Source organism: Triturus cristatus, chromosome 3_2 (genome assembly GCF_964204655.1).
Source record: "Triturus cristatus chromosome 3_2, aTriCri1.1, whole genome shotgun sequence".
NCBI classification, from domain to species: Eukaryota; Metazoa; Chordata; class Amphibia; order Caudata; family Salamandridae; genus Triturus; species Triturus cristatus.
This window is the reverse complement of record NC_140584.1, coordinates 505051054-505074285: the sequence shown is the minus strand read 5'-3', so window position 1 is coordinate 505074285 and position 23232 is coordinate 505051054. Positions and strand designations below refer to the sequence as shown.

General features: G+C 44.4%; 1 protein-coding gene across 2 annotated transcripts in view; it reads left to right on the top strand.

Annotated features, from left to right (window-relative positions):
* GALNT18 (polypeptide N-acetylgalactosaminyltransferase 18) overlaps nt 1-23232 on the top strand; it is a 1553208-nt gene that overhangs the window by 984600 nt on the left and 545376 nt on the right. For both annotated transcript variants that reach the window (XM_085648186.1, XM_085648187.1), the window contains exon 4: nt 10896-11079. In XM_085648186.1, coding sequence (XP_085504312.1) covers nt 10896-11079 — 184 coding nt within the window. The remainder of the gene's footprint in view (nt 1-10895; nt 11080-23232) is intronic.

The following is a 23232-nucleotide window of genomic DNA, read 5'->3' as shown; positions in this document are numbered from 1 at the left end:
TTGAGATACCAACATGCTGAAGAAAGTCTTAAGTACATGAAAAAACAGCAATACATAACCTAGTAAGGAGCTGAAATTTATATTGCTCTAGACTATGCTAAGGGCAAAATTCTTCACAGAAAGGGCTTTTTGGCCCTCAGACAAAAACTCGGGTCTCTATCCATCCAAAACTTTTTTGTGGATCCATCCAGCTTCAAAATCATTTTGAACGACAAACCCAGAATCTTATTGGATCCTGCTGATCTTCAGAACTTCTCCTAGACATTAAGCACTAGGACAAGGATCACTGATTGTTGGAGTTTATGAGTTTGTTTACTCTGCCATAATCTCAGCACTTGGGCCTAAACCTTTCTGTGATTGCTTAGGCCTGTGAGCATTGCTTTTCATACTCAACCAATTTGATCCTTTCTTGTCTTCAAACCCCTAAAGTTTGTACTGTTAGTCTATCACATTAAAATATATTACACACACCTTCTGCAAATTATGATTTCCTGTGACTGAAGGCTTTTCTAATGTCTCACAATATACTGGTGAACTGTGTCACGTTTTTCCTTTTTTCCACCAGGCTGAAGTATATCTTAACATTACTCCCATATTGCTCCCATACACAGATAAAAAATAGTTTCACTGTAAGGTGGGAAGTTACGGCTTATTTTACATATTGTTTAAATGGTCTGAGCAACTTACATATGCCATCTGTTTCCAAATGTTTAAAATGGTTATGTTTTGGAGGCCATGTGGTGCTCCCATTCCAGATGTTCTTAGTGAAAGGTGGGTTACTGAGCCCTAGACCTCTAATTGTGCGGGTTAGGAAATATTTTTGTGTTTATTTAGCTTTTTCTTCTGTCTGCCTCCTCTCTTGTTCCTTTCTTTCTCACTACATTTCGCATCCCCACTCTGAGTTAATCTAGTCCATGTCTACATGTTTATTGATACCTATTGCTGTCACAACAGGCTACTACCATAAAATATACTCCTCTATACTGGTGCCTATTAGGTACATCTTGACTCTATTTATTTGTCCTCCTATTTGTTCTCTTTAAGATACCTTAGTCTTCCTACCATATTAATGTGCCCATAATGAAAGTATGTGTGCTAACTTTCCCCAGCTATTAGAAATACCCGTCCTGAATACGAAAGGACTTAATCATCCTGTCAAAAGAAAAAAGGTAGTCAATTACTGTCACAAATTAAAGGAGGATATCATGTTGCTACAAGAGACAAGATCAGCAGATTAATCAAAATTCAGATACCATTGGATCAGTGATTGCTTTAGTTCCCCTGTGCATCAAAAGAAAAATGGTCTTGTCACATTAATTGCTAAAAAAATCTAATATATCTGCCATTTACCATCAAGACGACAAGACAGGCAGATGGGTAATTATCCTTGCTAAGAAAGGAGAGCTGGAGCTCTACATAATCAATGTCCATGCCCCAAACAATGAAGTCTATGACTTCAGGTCTTTCCTCAATAAAATTATCACAGAGCTTCCTAAACGTAATGGGTGTAATAATGGGAGGGGATTTCAGTCTTCTTCTGGATGGAACTCTTGATCGCCTGTCACAAGGGAAATTCAAGCCTAATAGAGCTCATGGCCAGCTTAAGAATCTCTATAAAACACATATTTTGTTAGATATCTGGAGGATACATAAGCCTATGCGGTAGCGACTAGACATTCTATTCAAAATCACATGATGCCTACTCTAGGATTGAATATCTTTTAGTAGAGGGTGGATTTCTGCAACAATCCTCTTTCCCCCAAATGTAACTGATTGTGATCTCATATCATGTCTGTATTTCCCTACAATTGAACCTAGGTTTGCCTTCCCCTTCATCGAGACAATGGAGAATGAATAACATGATTATAGATGATGAAGAAATGAAACATCCAGTTCAAAATTATATTATGCCCTATTTAATTAGACGTTGTATGATTAATCTCATTGGCAGTCAAAAATACAAAAGAATTACGTTTGAACTAACTAGAAGGTAAAATTAACAATCTAGAATTCAAACCAAATCACACTAAAGGCTCCCTATTTTTTTCTGCTCTAAAATCCCTTAAATATGAGTACAACAAAATGTTAAATATGAAAGCTCACACATTGGTTGAGTTGAACAAAAGCAGAAAAACATTATTCAAAAGAATACAGCAGGACTTTATCTAATCAACTATCTAGAATTTGAAAATAATAATATTACAATATCCTCTATTAGGGATAAAGCAGGTTTGAACATTACAGCAACAACACATATTTTGAGTCTTTCGAAGATTTCTATAAAAATCCATATAAACCTAATAAACATCTTGACAGCAAAACATGTGCTGAGTTCTTAAATTAACTATCTCTGCCTGTCCCAGGTACCAAATTCATAGATACTCTTAATGAACCCATAAATCAAGCCAACATTCCCAAGGCTCTCTCTTATTTCAAAATAGGGAATGCCCCTGTCTCAGATGGGTTTAGTAGCAAATTCAATAAAATATATGATATGCACAAACTCTAATCACACCCCTACACAAGTTATTTCTACACTTTGTGGACGCGGGCAAGATTCAAATATTGGCCCCTGTTGCAACAAATGTTGTAACACCAAAAGACGACAGAGACCCAGTGGATAAAAAAAGTATCTGCCTATTTCACTTACAAACATAGACTGTAAAATATATGCCAAGGTGTTGGAAAATGTGCAGGGTCAGTTGATACATCGAACACAATCAGAGTTCATTAACTGACAATTTTATTGTGATAAGATATGAACATTGGGCCTCATTACGATCGCAGTGGGACCACCACTGACAGGATGTTGGTGGTGGTCCCACCACTGACAGCCCTTCGGTCTGACTGCCGCATTACAATGCTGGCCGGATCTCAGATCCCTACGGACGGCAATCAAAATCGTAGTCCTGTATGGAGGCGGTGCCGAGCCAGGCACCACCATCAGGATTACCATATCCCTTTCAGACAGCCTGTTCATGGCAGGAACACTGCCATGACCAGGCTTCCAGAAACTGACTTTGAGGGCCCCAAACAGGGCCCTGTCCCTTGTGGGCCACTGCAAAGGGGTCCTTTGGGCACATATAGTCACCCCCACTTACATCCATGCATCATGTGGCATGCACCACATGGTGCATGGCACACGGTCCATGGATGTGCAGGAAGTACTCCTGTTCATGGCGGCTTGTGCTGCTGCCCTTTTTCTGGGCTGCAGCACAAGCGACCTTAAAAATGTGCACTTTACGACCACCAGCCCGGCGGTCACATTGTAATTGGGTGGTCGGACTGCCGCCTGCTTGTCGGGCGGTCTCCTGACTACCGTAATTGCGGGCAGCAGTCTGACCACTCGCTTTCATAATAAGGTCCATTATGTCATACACTAGAAAAGGCACCATCTCTTAATTCCTGCACTGCTGCTTTAGCCTTAGACACTGGAAAGGAAGGCTTTTGACAGGGTCCTGTGGCCCTTCCTAAAAACTGCCTTACTTAAATTTGGTCTAGGATAACATTTTATAAAGATGTCTTTTACCCTTTTGGCCAATCCATGAGTTATGGTACATTTTAACAGATACCCCACAAAAATGTTTCCTTTACAAGGCACGTGGCAGGGTTGCCATCTCTCACTACTCTCTTCATTCTATCAATTGAGTCTCTCTTTGAGTTGATAAGTTAGTTTAAATGTTCATTGTCTACCATCGCACATTCAGGATACATGTATCAAAATGGCAAAGCAATACTTTAAAATACTAGGCATTTGGTTTTTGGAACGACTTTTAAAGAAACCCGGACACTAAACAAAAACAAAATGGTCACCAAACTTAAGGAATTAATCACATAATGGTCCCATAAATGTATAACTTGGTGGGGTGCATTGGAAACAACAAAGATGATGTTTGCACCAATAACTAACTTTCTCCTAGTTAACCTTTTCTGGAAAAATAATAAATCTAGCATTTCTCTCACAAAACTCAGAATGGATAAAAAGGATGAATGTTTATAAATTCCCAAATTATAAACAGGCCATTTGGGTAGACAAGGCGCTTGGTGGTTTTCCACAACTACATCCAACTTGGTTGCCTATAGAGAATGACCTAGGTACCCTGTATGCCCTAGTAATGATCCAAAATGTTGACCGGCTCAACATAGAACACTTACTATCTATTATGTATGACACAGTATACACAGTACATGCTATAGATAGGAAACTTCTGCGGAAACTTCCCAAATTTGATATGGCTTCCTTTTGGCTCAACAAACATATTAAAATAGAGGACCAACGCTCCATATGGAACACTTTCACAATGAAAGGGATTTCCTCATTTAAAGATCTAGGTACCCTCGCCAACGCCTTATCTTTTGCTGACTTACGATATAAACATAGACTCTCCAATTTGGATGTTTACACCTTTCTGAAAAAATAAAAGCTGCAATTAGGAGATTAGACCCCAATCACTTGCCCACTCTTCCACACCTTCAATGCAACTTCTCAAAACTTGGACAAGTAGTATCAAAAATATAATTTTCTCTCGGCTCCTGGTCCACAAGTGACAAGGTAGAACATCAGTGCATGGAGTGTGATTATTAAATCACAGTCTAAAGAAGATATCCACCCTTCAGCATGGCCTAAGATCTGGAATTCTCCATTTCCAATGAAGATCACTCCAGCCCTTTTGCAAATGAGACTATAGATTATCCACAATGCATATTGGACTCCAACTAAACTTCATAGATTGGGGCTTTCTGACTCGAATCTTTTTTGGAACTATAACCTTGCTCCTGGGGATGTCACACATATGCTTTTTAATTGTAACCGCATTTGCCCTCTTTGGCATCAAATAAAAGAGCTGATACAGAAGATTTACAAAATACACCTTACCATTGATTCAACCACACCACATGACACATGAATCCCCACACATAGATACTCTTCCCGCTGCTGACATTCAACTTGTTGCACTCCTATTGGCTTTTGGCACCACATGTATCCTTCAATGTGAAAAAAGGGTGGTAGGATGCACACCAATGTACTCAAAATGTAATCAAGCTTGTCTGTTTCAGAACTGTAGCGGCGTGCACACTTGCTCCGCCCAATCAGCGCTATGCGTATAGAACGAAAAGCGAAGGAACCATCTTTTGATCCCTGTTCAAGCTGCACAACCTGTTCGTCACTGAATGAATCCAATAAATAGAAATTTATAAGTTTACTCTTTAGTCCTCACTGCTTACACATAATGCTTCTCCCTATTTTCCATTTCAATGTAGTCAAAGTATTTTACCTGTTTCCATTATTATACAAAGTTCTACATAAAAGCACAGGAACAAGGTCTCTTTCCAAATGTTGCGTCTTTATTTAAAAGAACCCAATGCATTTCGGGATACTTCCCTTTGTCAGGGGTGTCGCGACATGTGTATATATACCCTCTTAAACGCCCAAATATGCCTCATCATTCGTTGAGCATAATGAATGCCTCTTGGCTTCTTAAAGTTTCATGCAGTGCCCCCGCGCATCTCTCTTCTATCGATCGGTCCTATAGAAGAGAGATGCGCGGGGGCAATCCCAATGTGTAATTTAATGTTTGTCACCTGTTTGCTCTGACTCCCATGCAACATTTAGCACTGATGTCACACACTATGTCGAGTTACCAGAGATCTCTATCCTTCTTTCTTCCCTCCTTCAATGTTTTTTTCCTCTCTTCGATTATTGAGAATATGTTTTCCTTCTATGTTTTCAATATGACAGTACAGACATACCCTAATGATAACACTACTCTAAGGACACTGAATGCAAAAATCATCTTGAAAGTCATGCCTTTGTAATTTATTTGGTAGTCCTGGTGTTTTTGCAATGTTACCTCACCTACTTCTTCTACTTGAATTGTCTAATGCCTTTTTTTATACGTCAGATGTAATTGCCCATTTTTCCTGAATAACAATTTTTGAAATGGAAAAAATTATTTGGTGAAACAGGCGACCAGCGTGCATATTGCTATACCCAAGAAAAACAGAGGCTGAACCTAGATAAAGGTGTCTGACCTCATCCCAAAGAGCCAATATACTCCGAAGTTACGGTGATTGCTACATGGTTTTTTGTCTTTCAAGTATTCCTGTCATATTATGGGTTGATCATTTTATTATCTTTTTATGTGTACTGTGCATGCTCTTGCTTCATATTTATATACACAAATAAAATTATTTAACTCAAAAGAACCATGCAATCCCACTGCGACAAGGTTACCTCCTTGTAATGTTTTTAAAGATAACTTTCTGTGCTTTGCAAAAACTCTGTATCACAGGCTCAGACTTCACTTAAAGCGGTTGTTGGTATCATTAGTGTTTTGGTGATTGAACACATAACACAATCTACTACTGAATTTTGTGACTATTCATCCACACATGGGTGGGTTTGAGGGGAGGAGTGGGAGGGGTATTGAGCAGATACTCCCCACAATAAATAGTAATATACTCAGATTAATTTGATGAATATGCTTCAATGGAAAAATTAATGTTGAAGAAATAAAACAAGTGAACTTTGTGTGTCAGTAATGATAAATCAACACCTGTGCGTGCTGACTGAGTAAAAGGTCACAACTGTGGCAGATGAAAATATAGTAGTTTGTAAGACAGAAAACCTCAGTAAATCAACTCTTTCCACCCTGGAGTTCCCCACAGTCTTGGATCTTTATCTGACTCATATTAAGTAGAATATTCACGTCAAATAAATCGAGATACCTGCATAAAATGTTGCTGCACAATACGTTTCCCAGTGTACACGCTCTTCTGTGAACGTGCACGGAAATTAATGAGGTGACACAGAAACAGGAAAGGGTGACTGCTAGATGTAATAAATACTTTTAGGAATGTAAATAGATTCAGCAAGAATGAAGCATGCAAAAGCAGTTTGCAGTACTGCCTTTTGGCACATGGAGTACATCTCACTGCCGGCAGAGTCAGAGGTGATTTAAATTAATTGTTCAGAAAGAATCACATTCTAATAGTATTTTTATTAGGTATTTTTAAACATATGCAGAACATTCTATAGAAGAAATGAGTTAGTGTGCCCATTGCCACAAGAAGCATACTTGGTGAGGAACATCGCTGATTCACTTTAGCAGAAGAATTCATTTGCTTGTTTAAATAAAAGAAAACCCAATAAAATGTGAAGCATACATTATATACCCATTTCTCTTGTATTATGCATTACCAGGTGGCATGTCGACGTTGATTATGCATTGTGCATTTTCAAAATTAAGCTAGCTAAATATTTGATGGCTATATAACACAAGGGGTTCAGTAATCCCAATAAAAAAACCTGTCTCTAATATTTTTATAAGTGGTGACTTGTGACGCACCCGGTCGCTGACTATAAAGAAATGAGTGAGAGCTCAACTGTAATAATGTATTGCAGTTGTGTTCTGATGTCACAATGCCAGAGCCGGCAGAAGAGGGGAAAGGCAGATCAGGGGCCGTATTATGCATTTTTCTTCAGTGCATTGGGCACACGTTTTAAAATGTGCTTCTGGCGCAATGAAAGAAAATGCACCGTATTACGATGAATGCACTGTCCCCAGGGCAGCCACAAACACCTGCTATCCTGGGAGCAGCACATTCATGTGAAAAATGGAGCTGCTGCTGTGAAGCCGCTTCGTGTTTTCACAGTGCAGGTGGTAGCCCGCCTGCACTTTCAAGGTGGAATAGAGATCCCCTTGCAGGCGGGTGCAGTCAATGACTGGACACGCCTGCAAGGCGATGTCTGGGGGGGTCCATGGGGCCCCCTTTTCCCCTCCAAAGGGCTGCACTGAGGGGGTGCCACCTTTTAAGTCGCGCCCTCTCTGTGCGCCTCCTGAGAGCTACTTTGCCTCTGCACCCGCGTCTATATGGCACGGGCGAAGAGGCAAAGGGCTTTCCTCATTTGCATGGGGCCATGTCCCCATGAAAATGAGGGAATGCCCTCTTGAGTAAGTGCTGGCTCTGTATGTGCACCAGCCCTTTCGGTATTACAGAAGGGGACGCACAAGCGTCTGTGGCCCCTTTTGTAATACCAAAGTGCCCCAGGGGTGCGCAAAGTGGATGCAAAGGCCTGTTGTGCCCCCGGGGCACTTCTATAATACAGCTCCAGGTCATCATGCCTAATTAGCATAATTAGAGAACGAAAAGTTGCTTTTTTTGCTTCTGCTCTTTTTTTCAAGCAGAAAGTACATAATTATATTAATGTGTTTATTTTTTCCACTCATTGGATCATTACAGAAAAGTTAGAATCTTTCTGCATGTTTCTACTAAGCCTCTTTTTTTAAAAAACAAACTTGTATTAATCTGCTTCTTATATCTTTTAACAACAAATATCTTACAGCTTTTTGATGTGTGTAATTTTGCTCTAGAGATTCTATTTTTTCTCTTCAGATTTGCAAACATTCTCCATCTTTCATATGATGAAACTACGCACCAAGGATATAAGAGGATTGTGAGAAAGGTGATGGTGTCACGATGTATTATAAGGAATATAGGGGATGATTCTGATAGAGGGCAGTCGAATTGCCACCCGCTATCAAGGCGGTCAGGAGACCACCCAACAGGCAGGTGGCAGTCGGACCACCAGCACGGCAGGCAAAACGTAATTGGGCGGTCGCACTGCCACCTGCCTGTCGGGTGGTATCATGACCGCCTTAATAGCGGACGGCGGTCTGAAAGTGCTCTTTAAGACTGTGGCTTGTGCTGCGGCCCATGAAAAGCGCCACAGCATAAGCCACAGTGTAAAAGAGCACACATGGCACACAATGCATGGACGTGTGCGTACATGTACCCCCTGGGCCACTTTTCTATACCCCAAGAGGAACTTGGCCCTATTTGGGGCCCCCAGCTTTCTTTCCTACACCCTTTCATGGCGCTCCCACTGCCATGAAAAGGCTGTGGGAAAGGGACATCATAATCCCGATGGAGGTGCTTGCCTGGGCACCGCCACTTGTCGGGACTACTATTCTGACTGCCACCTCTTCAGGATCAGATGATCCTGTCGGAGGCGGTGGTCTTTGGAAATATTGTCGCAAAATCGAATTGGGACCTCACTTCTACCTTAAAGATATGTGTACAGTGTATTTTACCACTGGGGAAAAACCTAGTAATCCCAGAGATATCTAAGAAGAGGCAGGAAGAAGGACACCATCTAAACCTGGGCACAATTGAGATTTTCAGATATATGTCTTCCAGTTGTGCTACATTTGAAGTAAGTGATTGAGCTATATTGTGTATTATTATAGAGTACCGTGATGGTTTCTTGGTAGTGACTAGTAAACATAACCACTGGCCATGGTGCACTCTACTTCAGCATAGGTGAGTCAGTCATGCTCGCACACTGTACCCATTTGTTGATGAGCAGTGGGTACATAGGAAGAGTATGATGCACATCCACCATGTTTCAATCAATCAATCAATCAAACATTTGTAGAGCTCACTAATCACCCGTGAGGGTCTCAAGGTGCTGAGTGGAGGGGGGGGGGCAGCTACTGCTCAAACAGCAAGAGTTTAAGAACTTCATTATTCGAAGGTGGTTACTTTCTTTGGCCGACTCATTTGCCTCCTGGCTGCTGTGGTGAACAGTTTTAAAGACTGGAGGCTTAATTTATGAAAAGTCTTGCAACGCTGGGGAAAAACAGCGATGCAACTCTTTTCATTGTGCCATCCTTGCGAATCCATGGATGCACCGTATTTACACTACGGTGCTCGCAGTGATGTCGCATTGCAGGAGTGTGTTGGTAAACAGATGCAACTCCAGCAGTGTGTCATTACACATGTAGCGAGTCCTATGTAAAAGGCCCTGCGTCACTCCTGATTGTGACGGAGTCAAGTCATAGGAGCGGTGCAGTGAAATCTCATAGATTTAAATGTGCCACTTCTGTGAGCCTTTTTTACGGGGGTACGCCCACCCTGCAAACATTATACATGACTCAGGTATAATGTAGCGCAGGGCTTTACAGAGTGGAACATCTGCCTAGATGCATCACTTTGTAAATAGGGCACACTGTGGCACATTGTTTATGCTGCCGCAGCGTCACAAAAAAGTGACACAACAGTGGCGCAAGCCCTCATAAATAAGGGCCCGGATGCATAATTTACTCTCTGACCTTTACCATAAGACACCACATGAGAGCACATTCCAGAAATGTTTCATTTTACATGATTGATCTATATTTTTATTCAAGTTATCTATGACTCAGGAAGAAATGTTTCATTTCACCTGATTGATTTACTTGCTTTCTATTCATGTTATCTATTACTCAACATTCGTTATAACATCACGAAAAAACAGAACAAAGATCATTTCTCTATTTATGCGCTTCAATGTTTTGTGTAGCGCCGATGTGCCAGTGGTCACATCACAGCGCATACGGGGTTGTAATTCACGTAAACATGCCATCAAATGTTTAAATGTATGCTAGGTGCTTGCGCTGCATAAAGTTACACGAGCAAATCATTTATAAATGTTGACCTCGTATGCATTCGCCCTCCTTATGCTGTGTGTACCTAAACAAACTGGATTGCAACTCATGCCTGTGTGTCTCTCCTCTTCGAGGTGTCATTCTGTTTTGCAAGACTGTTTTGTTTTTGATATTGTACATATTTCTCAACTGAAATTAATCACAATGTTTATTTTAAGAAAGTATGTTTTTTTCTCTTTGGAAAAAGGCAATTAAAACCCCCAAAACATTATTTGCAGCCACAGCAATTTTCCAAACCCTTGTTCTGAATAAAGAAGTATATTGGATAACAAGATATTTGTTTCTAAAACTTTGCACCTTCTCCATCTGGACCTATTTTACTGCTCAAATATCAGTGATTTGCACAGCTACGAAGGGCATGTTTCCTGTTTCTAACTCTTGCTCCTTCCATTTTTCTATCCACAGAAGAACTTAAAGAGAAGCTGAGCGAGTACGTGAATGAGGTGAATGAGCAGAAGCCAGGGTTCATCAAGGTGGTCCGGCACTCCAAGCAAGAGGGTCTGATCCGGTCGCGGGTCAGTGGCTGGCGGGCTACTACTGCCCCTGTAGTCGCCCTGTTTGATGCCCACGTGGAGTTCAACGTTGGATGGTACGGTCTGCATCCTTCATTCTTTAAACAAAATCCCCTTTGTAGGCAGTGCTTAGTTTGTAAAATATTAAGTGCCGGGGCTCTGACCGGGAGGCCACTGCAGCTTGCCCCACCCATTGCCCCTGTCACCGCTGCCAAAACAACTATTAATCATCTCTCTTGCATGGAAATGCGACAGTTCAGATTATTTCAGGTCCCCAAAGCTAAAGGAATGGCTGGGGAGGCAGGTATTTGCAATTTTAATGTATATTGTATATTGTATTCCTAAACAACATCTCTAAATTAGATGAGCAGCACCAATTAAGTGCCAGAAAGCCCCCGGCTCAAATTAAGCTCTCTAATGTTAGAGTCATAAGACTGGCATCAGAGCCTTGCATATAAACTGCCATGACTGTTCCGTCACAGTCATTGTCACACGTCTTTGGAGAAAAGAAAGAGATTTAGACAGAGTGACCTACTGAAATTGATCAATTGAAAAAAATGGTGGGGGAATGATATGTTTTTGTCCCACCAGCCGTCTGTCCCCAGCTTTGACTAAGGCAGGTGGGTACATGTTTTACTCATCCCCACCTGGCCCTAGAGCATGGGTAGTGTACGATAACCTTGACCTTGCCCAAGGTTAGAGAGGTTATTCTGAATACCTCATCATTTGTTTGTCAAAGGAGAAGGGGTAAAAGAAATTCAGAAGAAAAAAACACATTAGAGCTGCCTTGCCCCTTTGTGGCCAGCAGTATTTTACCAGCCATGAAGAAGGAGGGCAGCTGCCAGACGCTATGCTCCTTGTCCCCTTTTGTGACCAGGATGCACAGACAAGACAGAGCAGCATTACACAGACCACAGAAGGGGGGGGAGATGGGCACGATGTGGGAGAAGGGGCTATTTACTCCCAGTGGTGAACAAAACTTGAAGGGGCCCCTCTGCAAAGTACATAGAGGGCCCCCCAGACTCAGTCTGGAGCTCTTAGGCCGTTGGCACGCGCCGCCTGTGCACAGTGCCAGAGAGGGTCCCCTGAAGCTCAGGCCCCTTGCACCACGGGTGCTGATGTTATGCTACTGTTTACTCTCCTATGCTTAGATAAGGCATGGGAGTAACCATATCTCTCACACATCACTTGGGCACTGTGGGAAGGGGTTAGCAGTTGCCACTAGCCCTACCACCTATTAATCACTGTGGTGGGCATGAAGGAGGAGAACCTCATCACACTTGCACAAACCAGTGGGTTTTCTAATTCCTTTGACCCCTCCCTGCCCCTCTAACATTGGCAATTAACGGTGGGTAGTCAATCCCTTATGTCGCTGGTACAGCCAAATGTCCCTGTTCAAACAGAATATTCACCCTTCACCTTTGAGCAAGGTAGGGAGTTTTTCCTAAACAAAGATATGGGGTCAAATCATTCCTCTCATGTCACTCAGCATGAGCAGAGAGTTTAATTTTGCATTCTGGTCTTCAAAGCCAGTGTGTTTTTGTTACCTGCCTTGTCCTAGCCAGGTCTGTGGGTTGTGGGGGAGATGGGGGTAAGGCCTTATTTTGACCTTCCCTTGTGTTATGATCTGCATACGAACCACATATGTCTGTTGCAGTAAGAGGGATAGAAGCTTCTGTTTGCAGAATTCAGCCAAATTATAGCTTGTTTACTGTGTTCTTTAGTTTAGTTTGTTTAACATTCCTGGAAAAATGTTGATTAAACATAGCGCTATGAAGGGGCTGAGCATTTTTTATTTGTGCATTTCATATATAAAAGAACTATCATATGTAGAGTCTAACAACCTGGAGATAAGGAAATAAGTAATTGACAAGACATTCCAGTGTTACAGAGTGATGTAATCCCTGTGAATTATGGAAAATAATGTATGCATATCAGAAACACACACGCACACACACACAACTTACTGGTGATTGCCAGTAGGTAGTTATCGTTAGGAACATGTTTCCTAAGGAAAATCGTTTTTGGTTTACCTGTATCTTTGGCACTGTTCGACAACTCTTCATGAAATTTTACTAAAAAGTGTGCCGGCGATTCTTGTTGTGCATGAAAAGATTAGGGGTGATCCGTCAAGTGGGGGTTGACAAAAAGGGGGGTCAAAAAAAGGGGGTTTCCCATGTTAAATCCCATAAAACCTTTACTTAAAGCTGCAGCCCAAAGCACTGGAAGGAATTATACCAAATTTGTCAGAAAATAAGATTTGGTTACACAGATCGTGCATTCAGTTATGAGGTGTGAATCCATTCAGTAGTTGTTGAGAAATTTAAGAAAATACAGTTAGTGATATCTGTGGCCGCGATGACTTTGCGAAAAATAATGAGCTCCTGCAGGGAAATGCAGTGCTTTGATTGGCTGCCAACACTCCAACCAGGAAGTGTTGGCAGCAATCTTGGGACTCGGTTTCAGCCGAGTCCCCCCAAACATTTAAAAAAAAGAAAAGGGGGCAGGGTAGGAATACCCTGACCCCATAAAGTTGGTCCTGGTGTCCCATAGGAACTCCAACAGGCCAAAAAAGCATTAAAAAAAAAAAATTGAGATAATGCTCTTTGTCCCCTTTTGTGACCAGGATGTGCAGACAAGACAGAGCAGCATTACACAGACCACAGAAGAGAGAGGTAGATTGGCACTCCCACATCCCGCACCCGGGGACCTCCTCTGGCACTGTGCACAGGCAGCGGGCTATCTGCCTGAGAGCTCCTGACTGAGGCTGGGGGACCTCCTTGTACTTTGCAGGGGGGCCCCTTCAAGTTTACACCTCTGGGAGTAAATAGCCCCTTCTCCCACATCCCGCACCCCAGGGACCATCACCTCCGCGGAGCGAAACTAATGCAGGGGGCCTGTGCGGGCCCCTCCCAGCCCCAGGGACTTTCACCTCCCCAGGGCACTTAACTATACGTATGTAGGTCGGACTACTGAGCCCGCCTGTGCTCCGGGGACTGCCACCTCCCCTGAGCAAAGCATACTAAAATAATGTGAGAGGCCTGCACCCCCTGCTACCTCAGGGACCGCCACCTCTCTGGGGCAAAACATAATATCAATGAGGGAGGCCCGCATGGATCCCCGCCCCAAGGACAACCACCTCCCTGGGGCAAAATTGTATGATGGAAGGGGGTCAGACCACCCTCATTGTGCCATTTATGGCCCTAGTGGGCCACCAGCCCTCAGGGCCGGCTTATGATATAGGTGTTTGCTTTTGTTTCGTGTAGCAAAAGGAAACATAATTCCGCTTTCTGCAAGCCTGAGCTGTCAAACACCTCCGGGTTGCAGAGAGCGGAGTTTTTATCTGTCAGCAACGAGCAGAAAAAGGCAAATAAAGGTCAGAAACAAGCAGAAAGAGGCAAGATGAAGATCAGAAACTAGAAGAAAGAGGCGAATAAAGGTCAGAAACTAGCAGAAAGAAGGAAAATGAAGGTCAGCAGTGAGCAGAAAGAGGCAAAATAAAGGTAAAAAATTAGCAGAAAGAGGCAGAATAAAGGTCAGCAACAGGCAGAAACAAGTAAGATAAAGGTCAGAAAGTAGCTGAATAAATGTCAGAAACAAGCATAAAGAGGCAAAATAGAGGTCAGAAACAAGCATAAAAGGGCAAAATAAAGGCCCACAGCAAGCATAAGGAGGCAAAATAAAGGTCAGAAATGAGCAAAAAGAGGCAGAATAAAGGTCAGAAACAAGCAGAAAGAGGCAAAATAAAGGTCTGCCAATAGCAGAAAGAGGCAAAATAGAGGTGAGAAACGAGCAGAAAGAGGGTGAGAAACGAGCAGCACGAGGGAAAATAGAGGTCAGAAACGAGCAGCAAGAGGCAGAATAAATGTCAGGAGCGAGCCGAAAGAGGCTAAATAATGGGCACAATGAGCAGAAGGAGAAAAAATAGAGGGCAGTAGCGAGGAGTGAAAAGGCAGAAAACCGAGCAGAAAATGAGCGTAGGAGGCAGAAAACCAAAGGCAGCAGAGGGTAGCGGACTGCAGGCAACTTGGAAAGGAGGACCGTCACAGAGGGAGCTGACACGAGGACCTGCTCCAGTGTGCCCCCCTACTTTTTGTTACCAGGCACCCACTGACAGACCCACTCACACACTCACTCAGAGACTCACACACCCACTGACAGTCACACTCAGACACTCATGCACTCACTCACAGATACAACCAAGCAATCATTCACCACACCAACAAACAAAGAAGCACTTAATTCTGTAAATACAGATAATCTAAGAGTGTTTTCTCTGATGAAGACGCTTGAGGAACAATCACATTGGCAAAGTTACAGACCCACAAGGTCATTGTAGATATTTCCTCACCATCCTTTACGCAGCTCTAATGTAGGAGATGCACTATACATTTAGTCAGCGAGGTAGCACTTACTAATTAGCCAGTAGAAAGTAATCCAGTTGGGTAGAGGTGTTGCACAAAATGGTGGCTTCTTCTTGGATAAATACGTAGGGCAGGATTCATTCTGGCACGATGCTCAGTTCACAGAAATTAAACCTTAACAGGTTACAGTTAGGAAATAAAATGTAAAAAACCCGTTGAAGTTCACTGAAAAAAACAAAGGTTACAGAGACATTATAGTTAGGAAATCGAATTAAACAAACCTTAGAAATGCACTGACAAAACCAAATTTACAGGGACATTATAGTTAAGAAATAAAATGTAAAAAAACCTTAGAAATTCACTGTAAAAAATCAAAGGTTACAGGGACATTGTAGTTAGGAAATAGAATTTTAAAAAATCTTAGAAATTCACTGAAAAAACAAAAGTTACAGAGATGTTATAGTTAGGCTCAGATTTCACTCATACAAAACCAGTAAAATTTGGCAGTTATAGTTATCCGAGCTAACTTTAGCCTACGCCCCTGCAATGCACTGCTATGACTTCACGTATTACATCACTCATGGCATGGTCAGTGACATCACTCATGACATCAACGATGACATCTAAAATTATGCGGTCAGGCTCTGCGACCAACCCATTAGCCCAGCACCTCTCTCTAAGTCACTTCAGGCCCCATGGACTCCAACTCCAAAGGCTTTTTTTTTTAAAAGGGGAGAGGTTGTTGCGGCCTCTCACCCATGCCACTTTAGACCCCAGGCTTCCCATCCCCTGGAACCAAAAGCTATTTCTAAAAGGGAGGGGGTGCATGGCCCCCTACCTGAGCCAATAGTTCCCCACCCCCTGGGCAAGTACTTGTTTATAAGGGAGGGAGCATGCAACCCCCCTCCCATAGTCCTATTAGGCCCCGGGACCCCATACTCAGGAGCCAAATACCTTTGTATAGTGAAGGGGGGCCATGCAGCGTCCCTCCCCAAACCTTAATATACCCCAGGGACTCATCCCCGAGGCCAAATGCCATAAAAAATGGAGGGGGCCACACAGCTCCCCTACTTGAGCATTATTAGACACCGGGGACTAGACCAGCAGAGTTCGTGGAGTTTTGCTACTCAGTGCTCCACTTGTAGTGCGGAGTTCAGCAAAAACTCCGCCAACCACCGGTGCAGTGGAGTTTACCAGCGTGCTCACCCAAAGGCACCTGAAATGGACTGTAACATGGTTGAAAATGGGGGAGGAGGCTGATGTATGGTGAAGGGTGCTCCCATTGCAGAGCCTTTTACTATCCTGAGCCTCTTGTTTGCTTTGCCATGGTGGAGGGTGCACAGTAGTCCAGTGGGAGACTGCAGACTATTTGGACAAGCTCCTCCATGCATGCCTGAATTGACCTGTCTTTCCCAGCACTCCTTTCTACGCCCATGGTACAGTCAGCCCTGGTGCTGCTCCCGTCCAAGGGTTGTGCTTTCCGGACCCCAGCTCCTTCCCTGTGCTGGGAGCCGGACTTGAGAGCTGCCTCAGTGCTAGGAGCAGGAGGCTGCGGTGGCAGGACACCAGCAGCCACCTCCATCAGCCTCCAGAGGCATTCAAGCTGCCGCCCTTCTCAGGGCCCACAGTCATGTGCGATGTCAGCAGTGAGCACTGCAAACCTTGCAATAGGCCTGACAGCATATACCACATTACAAGGTATATTTTAACACTAGGGTGCTCGTTACGATGTTGGGCAGGAAGTCTCTTCCCTACAGTCAGAATCTTCATGACTGTGTCAGAGCCCTTCCAACCGACTCGGTCGGTTTACAGTCTGACCACCCGATTATGACGTTCGCGGTCGGAACGTAAACTGGTTGGTCATTCCGACTCGGTTCCAACCGGCTCGCGGAGTATTCCTGTCGGCCGGAAGCGCACCGTAACCCCCTATGGACGCCGTTTCCGCCATTGGGATTATGATGTCGCTTTCCAACAGCCTTTCTGCGTCGGCCTGTCCGACATGGAAAGGCTCTCGGAAAGTGACTTTGGGGGCCCCTTGCAGGGCCCCCTGGCCCTAGCGGCCTGCGATTGCAGGCCGTACCCCCTGTAAAACCCTGCACTTGGTGGCAGGCACCATGGGGAGCCTGCGACAGGGTGCAGGGTTCTTCACACACACCCCATTTCCCCATAGGAGCCTTTGTTACGGACGGTTCTCTGGTGTAACACGAGCTTCAATAGGAAACAATGGGAATACGACCGAACCGTGTTCAGTCGCATCGGAATCCGGTGGTCGGAACCCCCGACCGCAAGTCGGTCGATCCCGAATTTGAGACGGTGTCAGGCAGAGGCTTTCCGCTTGACATCATAATGAGCCCCAAAGTGAATGTTTCCTCTTCTGTTTTTTGCTCGGAGCAATTTTTTTAAATTGAAAAGATTGACATTCGGCTGATGTTAATAGTTTTTTCTAATAGTTCTTTATTGTTTAGAAGAAGTGTCACGGGGGTGTTAAATAACATTTCTTAATGGTGAAAGTAAATGCCATAAAAAACTTTTCTTTTATTCATGGCGTGCAGTGACTTTGCAAAGGCTACCTGAACACATTACAAAAATTCTATAAATCAGGGTGCAATGAGGTAAAAGTGAGTATTGACATGAATTCAAGCTAAATGGCACCTAAATACCCGACTGTTTCTGCTGCAATTTCACACTTTGGGCAGGTGCGAACATTAAATCAGCCGGATGCAAGACAGTGCAGAATAGCCTATGTTGAAAAAAGTGTGGGTGTGTTAGAAAAAATATTCCGGATGTTGTGTGCATGAGTGATTGATTACGCAATAATTGCCGGGACTTTCTGTTGATTTTGGAATCTTCTATTGGTACGTTATCATGGACTGTATTGTCAACGCATTGGCTCGATTGGACTTTGCTCTCTTTGACCGTATGTTGGTATTTGGAGAAGTTCATATTCACAAATTCCAGTTGGTCTCAGACTGTTTCATGGCTCTACTTGATAGCGTCCAGAATGTTTTAGCTAGAGTGACATTTATTCATCTCTTTTGAATATCCTTTCAAGGTAAAATGCTCATTCCAGGCAGAGACGCGCAAATAGTGCTTGCCGAATTGAGCTGTCCCTTCTTTATTGTTCTGTACATCCCTCCTAGACCCAAATGCAGACAAGTTTGTGCCAGGCGGGCTCTGTGCAGCTCTTGTGATCCATTGAGCAGCGACGCTTCATCACGTGCAGACAGCTCCTCCGAGGGAGCTGTACGGAAACGCTCATACAAGGCAGACAAGCACATTTTGTGAGCACCAGCTCAAAGGGACATTTCATCATTGTTCTGTGACGTCCTTGAAGGAAAGGCTGCTGATAGACTGTACCAGGTAGCCTGCTCTGCTATTGTATGCCATCTTGTAGTGATGCTGACACTTGATAGTCAGTTTGTAGATACTTCAAAGGGAGAAATATGTCACATAAAGACAAATTATGGCGTGAGGCATATTGGCAGGGGGCCCGTCTTGGGGTGGCCGAGCAATACTCTGCCTGCTTGTGGAACTCTGTGCAATTTTCTGGAGTTTTACAGAAACTCAGTGGAATTCCACAGAGTGAAACTCTGAGAACTCCTCTGAGGCCCCATCATCTGGGGCTGGTTACCATTATAAAGGAGAGGAGGGCCGCATGGCACAACTCCCTCATTCTATTCTGCCCCGGAGACCCCATCCTCCCTGGGCATCACTTATTTGTGGGTGGGTGCCCCGGTGCCCACCTGGTCACCCACCAAGCAGCAATTTGGGGTTAGCTGGGGAAATCCCCAGGGCCTCTGCGGCCCCAGCCACCTCCTCTCATACTGTGGGAGCCGGACTTGCTCTTGCACCGTGGAAGCAGCTGCTCATGCTTGCTCCATGCTGGCAGGAGCAATATTTGTTTCCTTCTTCGCAGGAGCACGATCAGGGAAAAAAAGTCTGCTCCCGCCTGGTGGGGAAAATGTTAAATCTCCCACCGAGTGAGAGCAGACATGCCTTCCCTTTCTTCGCTCCTGCAGCAAGGAAAGGCATGTTTGCTCCAGTTGGACTTGGCCCTTTTTGCAGGGTTATCCTCTAACTTTTTGCTTCTTCCTCCTATTTATTCCTGACCTTTTGCTGTTGGCTATAGGACTCTGGGCACTTTACCACTGCTAATCAGTGCTAAAGTGCATATGCACCTCTGTGTAAATTGTTGTTAAAATTGGTTCTCCCTGACTAGCATATTTGATTTACTGGTAAGCCCCTAGTAAAGTGCACTGAAGTGTGCCAGTGCCTGTAAATCAGATGCTACTAGTGGGCCTGCAGCACTGATTGTGCCACCCACAAGAGTAGCTCTGAAAAGGTAACTCAGGCCTGCCACTGTAGTGTCTGTGCGCAGTTGTTAACTGCTGTGTCGTCATTGCAAGTGCACCCACTTGCCAGGCCCTAGCCTTCCCTTTTGCTACATGTAAGGCACCCCTATAGTAGGCCCAGGGTACCCCCTGGGCAGGGTGCAGTGTAGGTGACAGGTAGCACATGTACTGGTGTGTGTGACAAGTCCTGATAGTGAAATACTGCCAATTTCGTTTTTCACTATTTAAAGGTTATCTTGCCCCGTAGGATAGAATGAGAGTTTATTTATAACATCTTATACATATCACTTCCCATTGGAACAAGATAGAGAAATAAAGTTTAGGCTCTCTGAACTCAGAATTTAATAACACATATTTTAGTAAAGATGGTTTTTAAATTGTGTGTCTGAAAATGCCACTTTTAGAAAGTAGGCATTTTCTTGTTTAACCATTCTGTGTGCCTCTGAATGTTTGTGTATTGACTGTCTGGTTTTGGAGTGACAGGGGCTGGGGATGTGCATTGACTGTAGACAGCCACTGGGGGGTTGAGGTGTGCCTGGCCCTTCCTGGAGCTGTCTTCACCCTCTGCGGTCATGTTGCACAAAGAGAACAAAGACATTTTGGGGTATAAGAATTAGACCTAAAACCCCTGAACTTTAGATCATTTCTAGAATTCAAGAGGAACCTTTGCCAAGGAGAAGAGCTGGAGAAACAGAGGAGAAGTACTGTCCCTTTGCTGTGTGCTGTCTGGGGTTATCCTGCTGTAGCTGTTTCTGCCAAGGAAAGGACAAGGACTTTGCTGTGTGCTGGGTCCCCTTGCTTGAGGAAGATCTCCAAGGGCTTGAGTACAGCTTGCCTCCTGTTCCAAAGTCTCAGGGACACACAGACTTCACCCCCAGCTCCCCTGAACTTCCTTGCTGGGAGTTCTGACCTACCAAGAGATGTCTGTGACTGTGTTGTACCTCTGGATGTTGTTCCTGTTGTTGGGAGCTGGAAAAGCAATGCAACTACAAGAAAATTGATGCAGCGCTCTACTTGTGGCAGTTTTCCCAACACAGCACCGCTGTGTGAGAAGAATCTCCATGCATCGTCACTGCCAAAACTGACGCAGCACCCGTCACCGCTGCAAGAACCGACACATCGAAGGGTCGCAGCTGAAGAAACTGATTCAACCCCCCGCATCGATCGCCAACGCATCCCGGACTTCCACGCATCGTATTTGTGTGGCAAGTATTCCCGATGTATCAACCGCAGACCAGAATCGTCTCGGAATTGACGCATCACTTCCCCCTACAGACCTGATTCGACGCATCCCTTTCCCTGCGTACAGCAGAACTGTTGCATCGCCTCCCCATGGTCTCGGGAACTGACGCATCTCTTCGGTTTTTGATGCTACCCTTCTCTGTGGCTGTTTGGTCTTGTGAATTTTGTCGCAACTACAGGTACTGTGAGAGAAATCAGGGATCCATAGTTTTCTATGGTCCAAGTTGTCTGAAACCTTTTTAAAGTCATATTCTTATTACCTGTATGTTGAATAAAGCTACTTTATTTTTCTAAACTGGTGTGGTGTCCATTTGTGGTGTTATCACTGTATTACTGTGTGTTTTGAGTACAAATACTACCTGTCTACTCGTGCCAAGCTACCCAGGGGTTATCTAAATTGTGTATCCCTCATACTCTGACTAGAAGCAAGGGTTCCTATCTGCCAACTAGAGACCCACATTTCTAACGGCTCCCACCTGGCGCGAGATTCAAACATTCTCCCGTCAAGTGGGATCAAACATATGCTTCCCTGCTAGTTCTGATGCAGGCAGATAAACTACTGTGTGTGTGGGCCCCATGGGACACAGTCTGTGAGCCAGCCCCAGGGTATGGGGTCACCAGGGCCTTAAGAGACATGGAGATGGGTGCCACGCAGCCCACCTTCCCTTTTAAATGATACACAGCTGTTAGAAATGGGGGTCCATAGTTGGAAAAGGCTTGCACCTTTGTCCAAATAGGGACCCTTCTTCCTAGTCAGGATAAGGGAGTTACAATCCTAAAATAACCCCTGCTCACCCCCTTTGTAGCTTGGCATGAGCAGTCAGGCTAATCTTAGAGGCAGTGTGTAAAGTATTTGCACATAACCAACAGTAATACAATGTAAGCACTAAAAAAGGACACCACACCAGTTTAGAAAAATATCCAATAATTTTATATACAAGACCAAATACGATAAAAATCCACAGTACAGTACTTAAAAATCGACAGTTATCAAAATGCGCCTTAAAAACAGTTCCTTGAGATTAGCATTGCCCATCAGAGGGAGAACATGGCGACTGCCAGTTAAGCAGACACTGCACCCGAAACGCGTATCTCCCATCTCTTTTTTCTCTAACTCTACACCGCCTTACCGCTCATCGCTCTGCCGGCTGCCGGTTTCTGAGACATCATCAAAGACTTTGCTGCCCTGAATTTTCGTGGTGATAGCCCTCTGGAACGCCGGTCCGGGATGTGCGCGGGCGCACCCGGGACTTCCCTTCGTCTTGCCCGCCACGCTGCTTCGAAGCCGCCCTGGAGCTCAGGAGGGGCCGCAGAGCAGCGGCTCGCAGGCTCCACTGGGTCAGGGGAGGCAGAATCAGCACTAGCGGCTTCCTGGATTCTTTGAGCCGCGGCGGGGGTGAGCGGGAGCTGACTCTCGGACTAGACGCTCCTTCCACTACGGCTTCCTCCGTGTTGGGGGACCGATGATGGAAAGCCCCTCCAAACTATTTTCAGGGAGTGAAACAGAGATCACGGGAGCTACCCCACATGTACAGGAGGTTCAGATTTGCCTGCCAGTACAGGTGAGAGTGGCTTAAGCTGGGGCAATAAGGGGGGCCAAGAAGAGTAAGAAACGAGGAGGGGCTAACCCAAGGCTTGGAAAAGGGAAAGTGAGTGTGAAGGTTAATAAGCAGCAGCTCGTGGAGGAGCACTCCAACAATTCAACTCAGGGGTGCCCACCAAATGCAGCCATAAACTTTGATAACTTCGCTTTTCAAATGTACCAGATCACAAATAGATCTAATAAGTCCGGGAGGGCCAAAAACAACCCCTTGGATACAAAAATCAGGGTCACACCTTCCTTACGCTCATACTTCAGGGTACTAACTGAAGTCTTAGACATCTCAAGGAAAAGTAGAAGACAGAGTATCAATTCTGTGGGGGTGTTAAATGGTAGCGGCAGTTTCAGTCGGTATCCTTTCAAGTATTTGCCCGGCGGTAATCGCCTCTCATACCACTCGATAATTTACCAATAAAAGAGGCAGGCGCCGGAGACTGGAAGGCAGGAAACAAGGTTTTATTCCGTCGGAGCAGAACACATCAGATCAGACAGCAAGGTATCGTCACGAGGTGCTCTAACTGCATCTCTGAGACCTGGTCTCTTATACACTGGTTTATTGCTTTATTATACATAGTACATTCTTGAGATTCCCTTGATGCGCGGGGGAAATATCCCCTGAAACCCCGGCTCAGATCCGATCCCACACATGGTTACAGTAGAGGTTCCCACCCT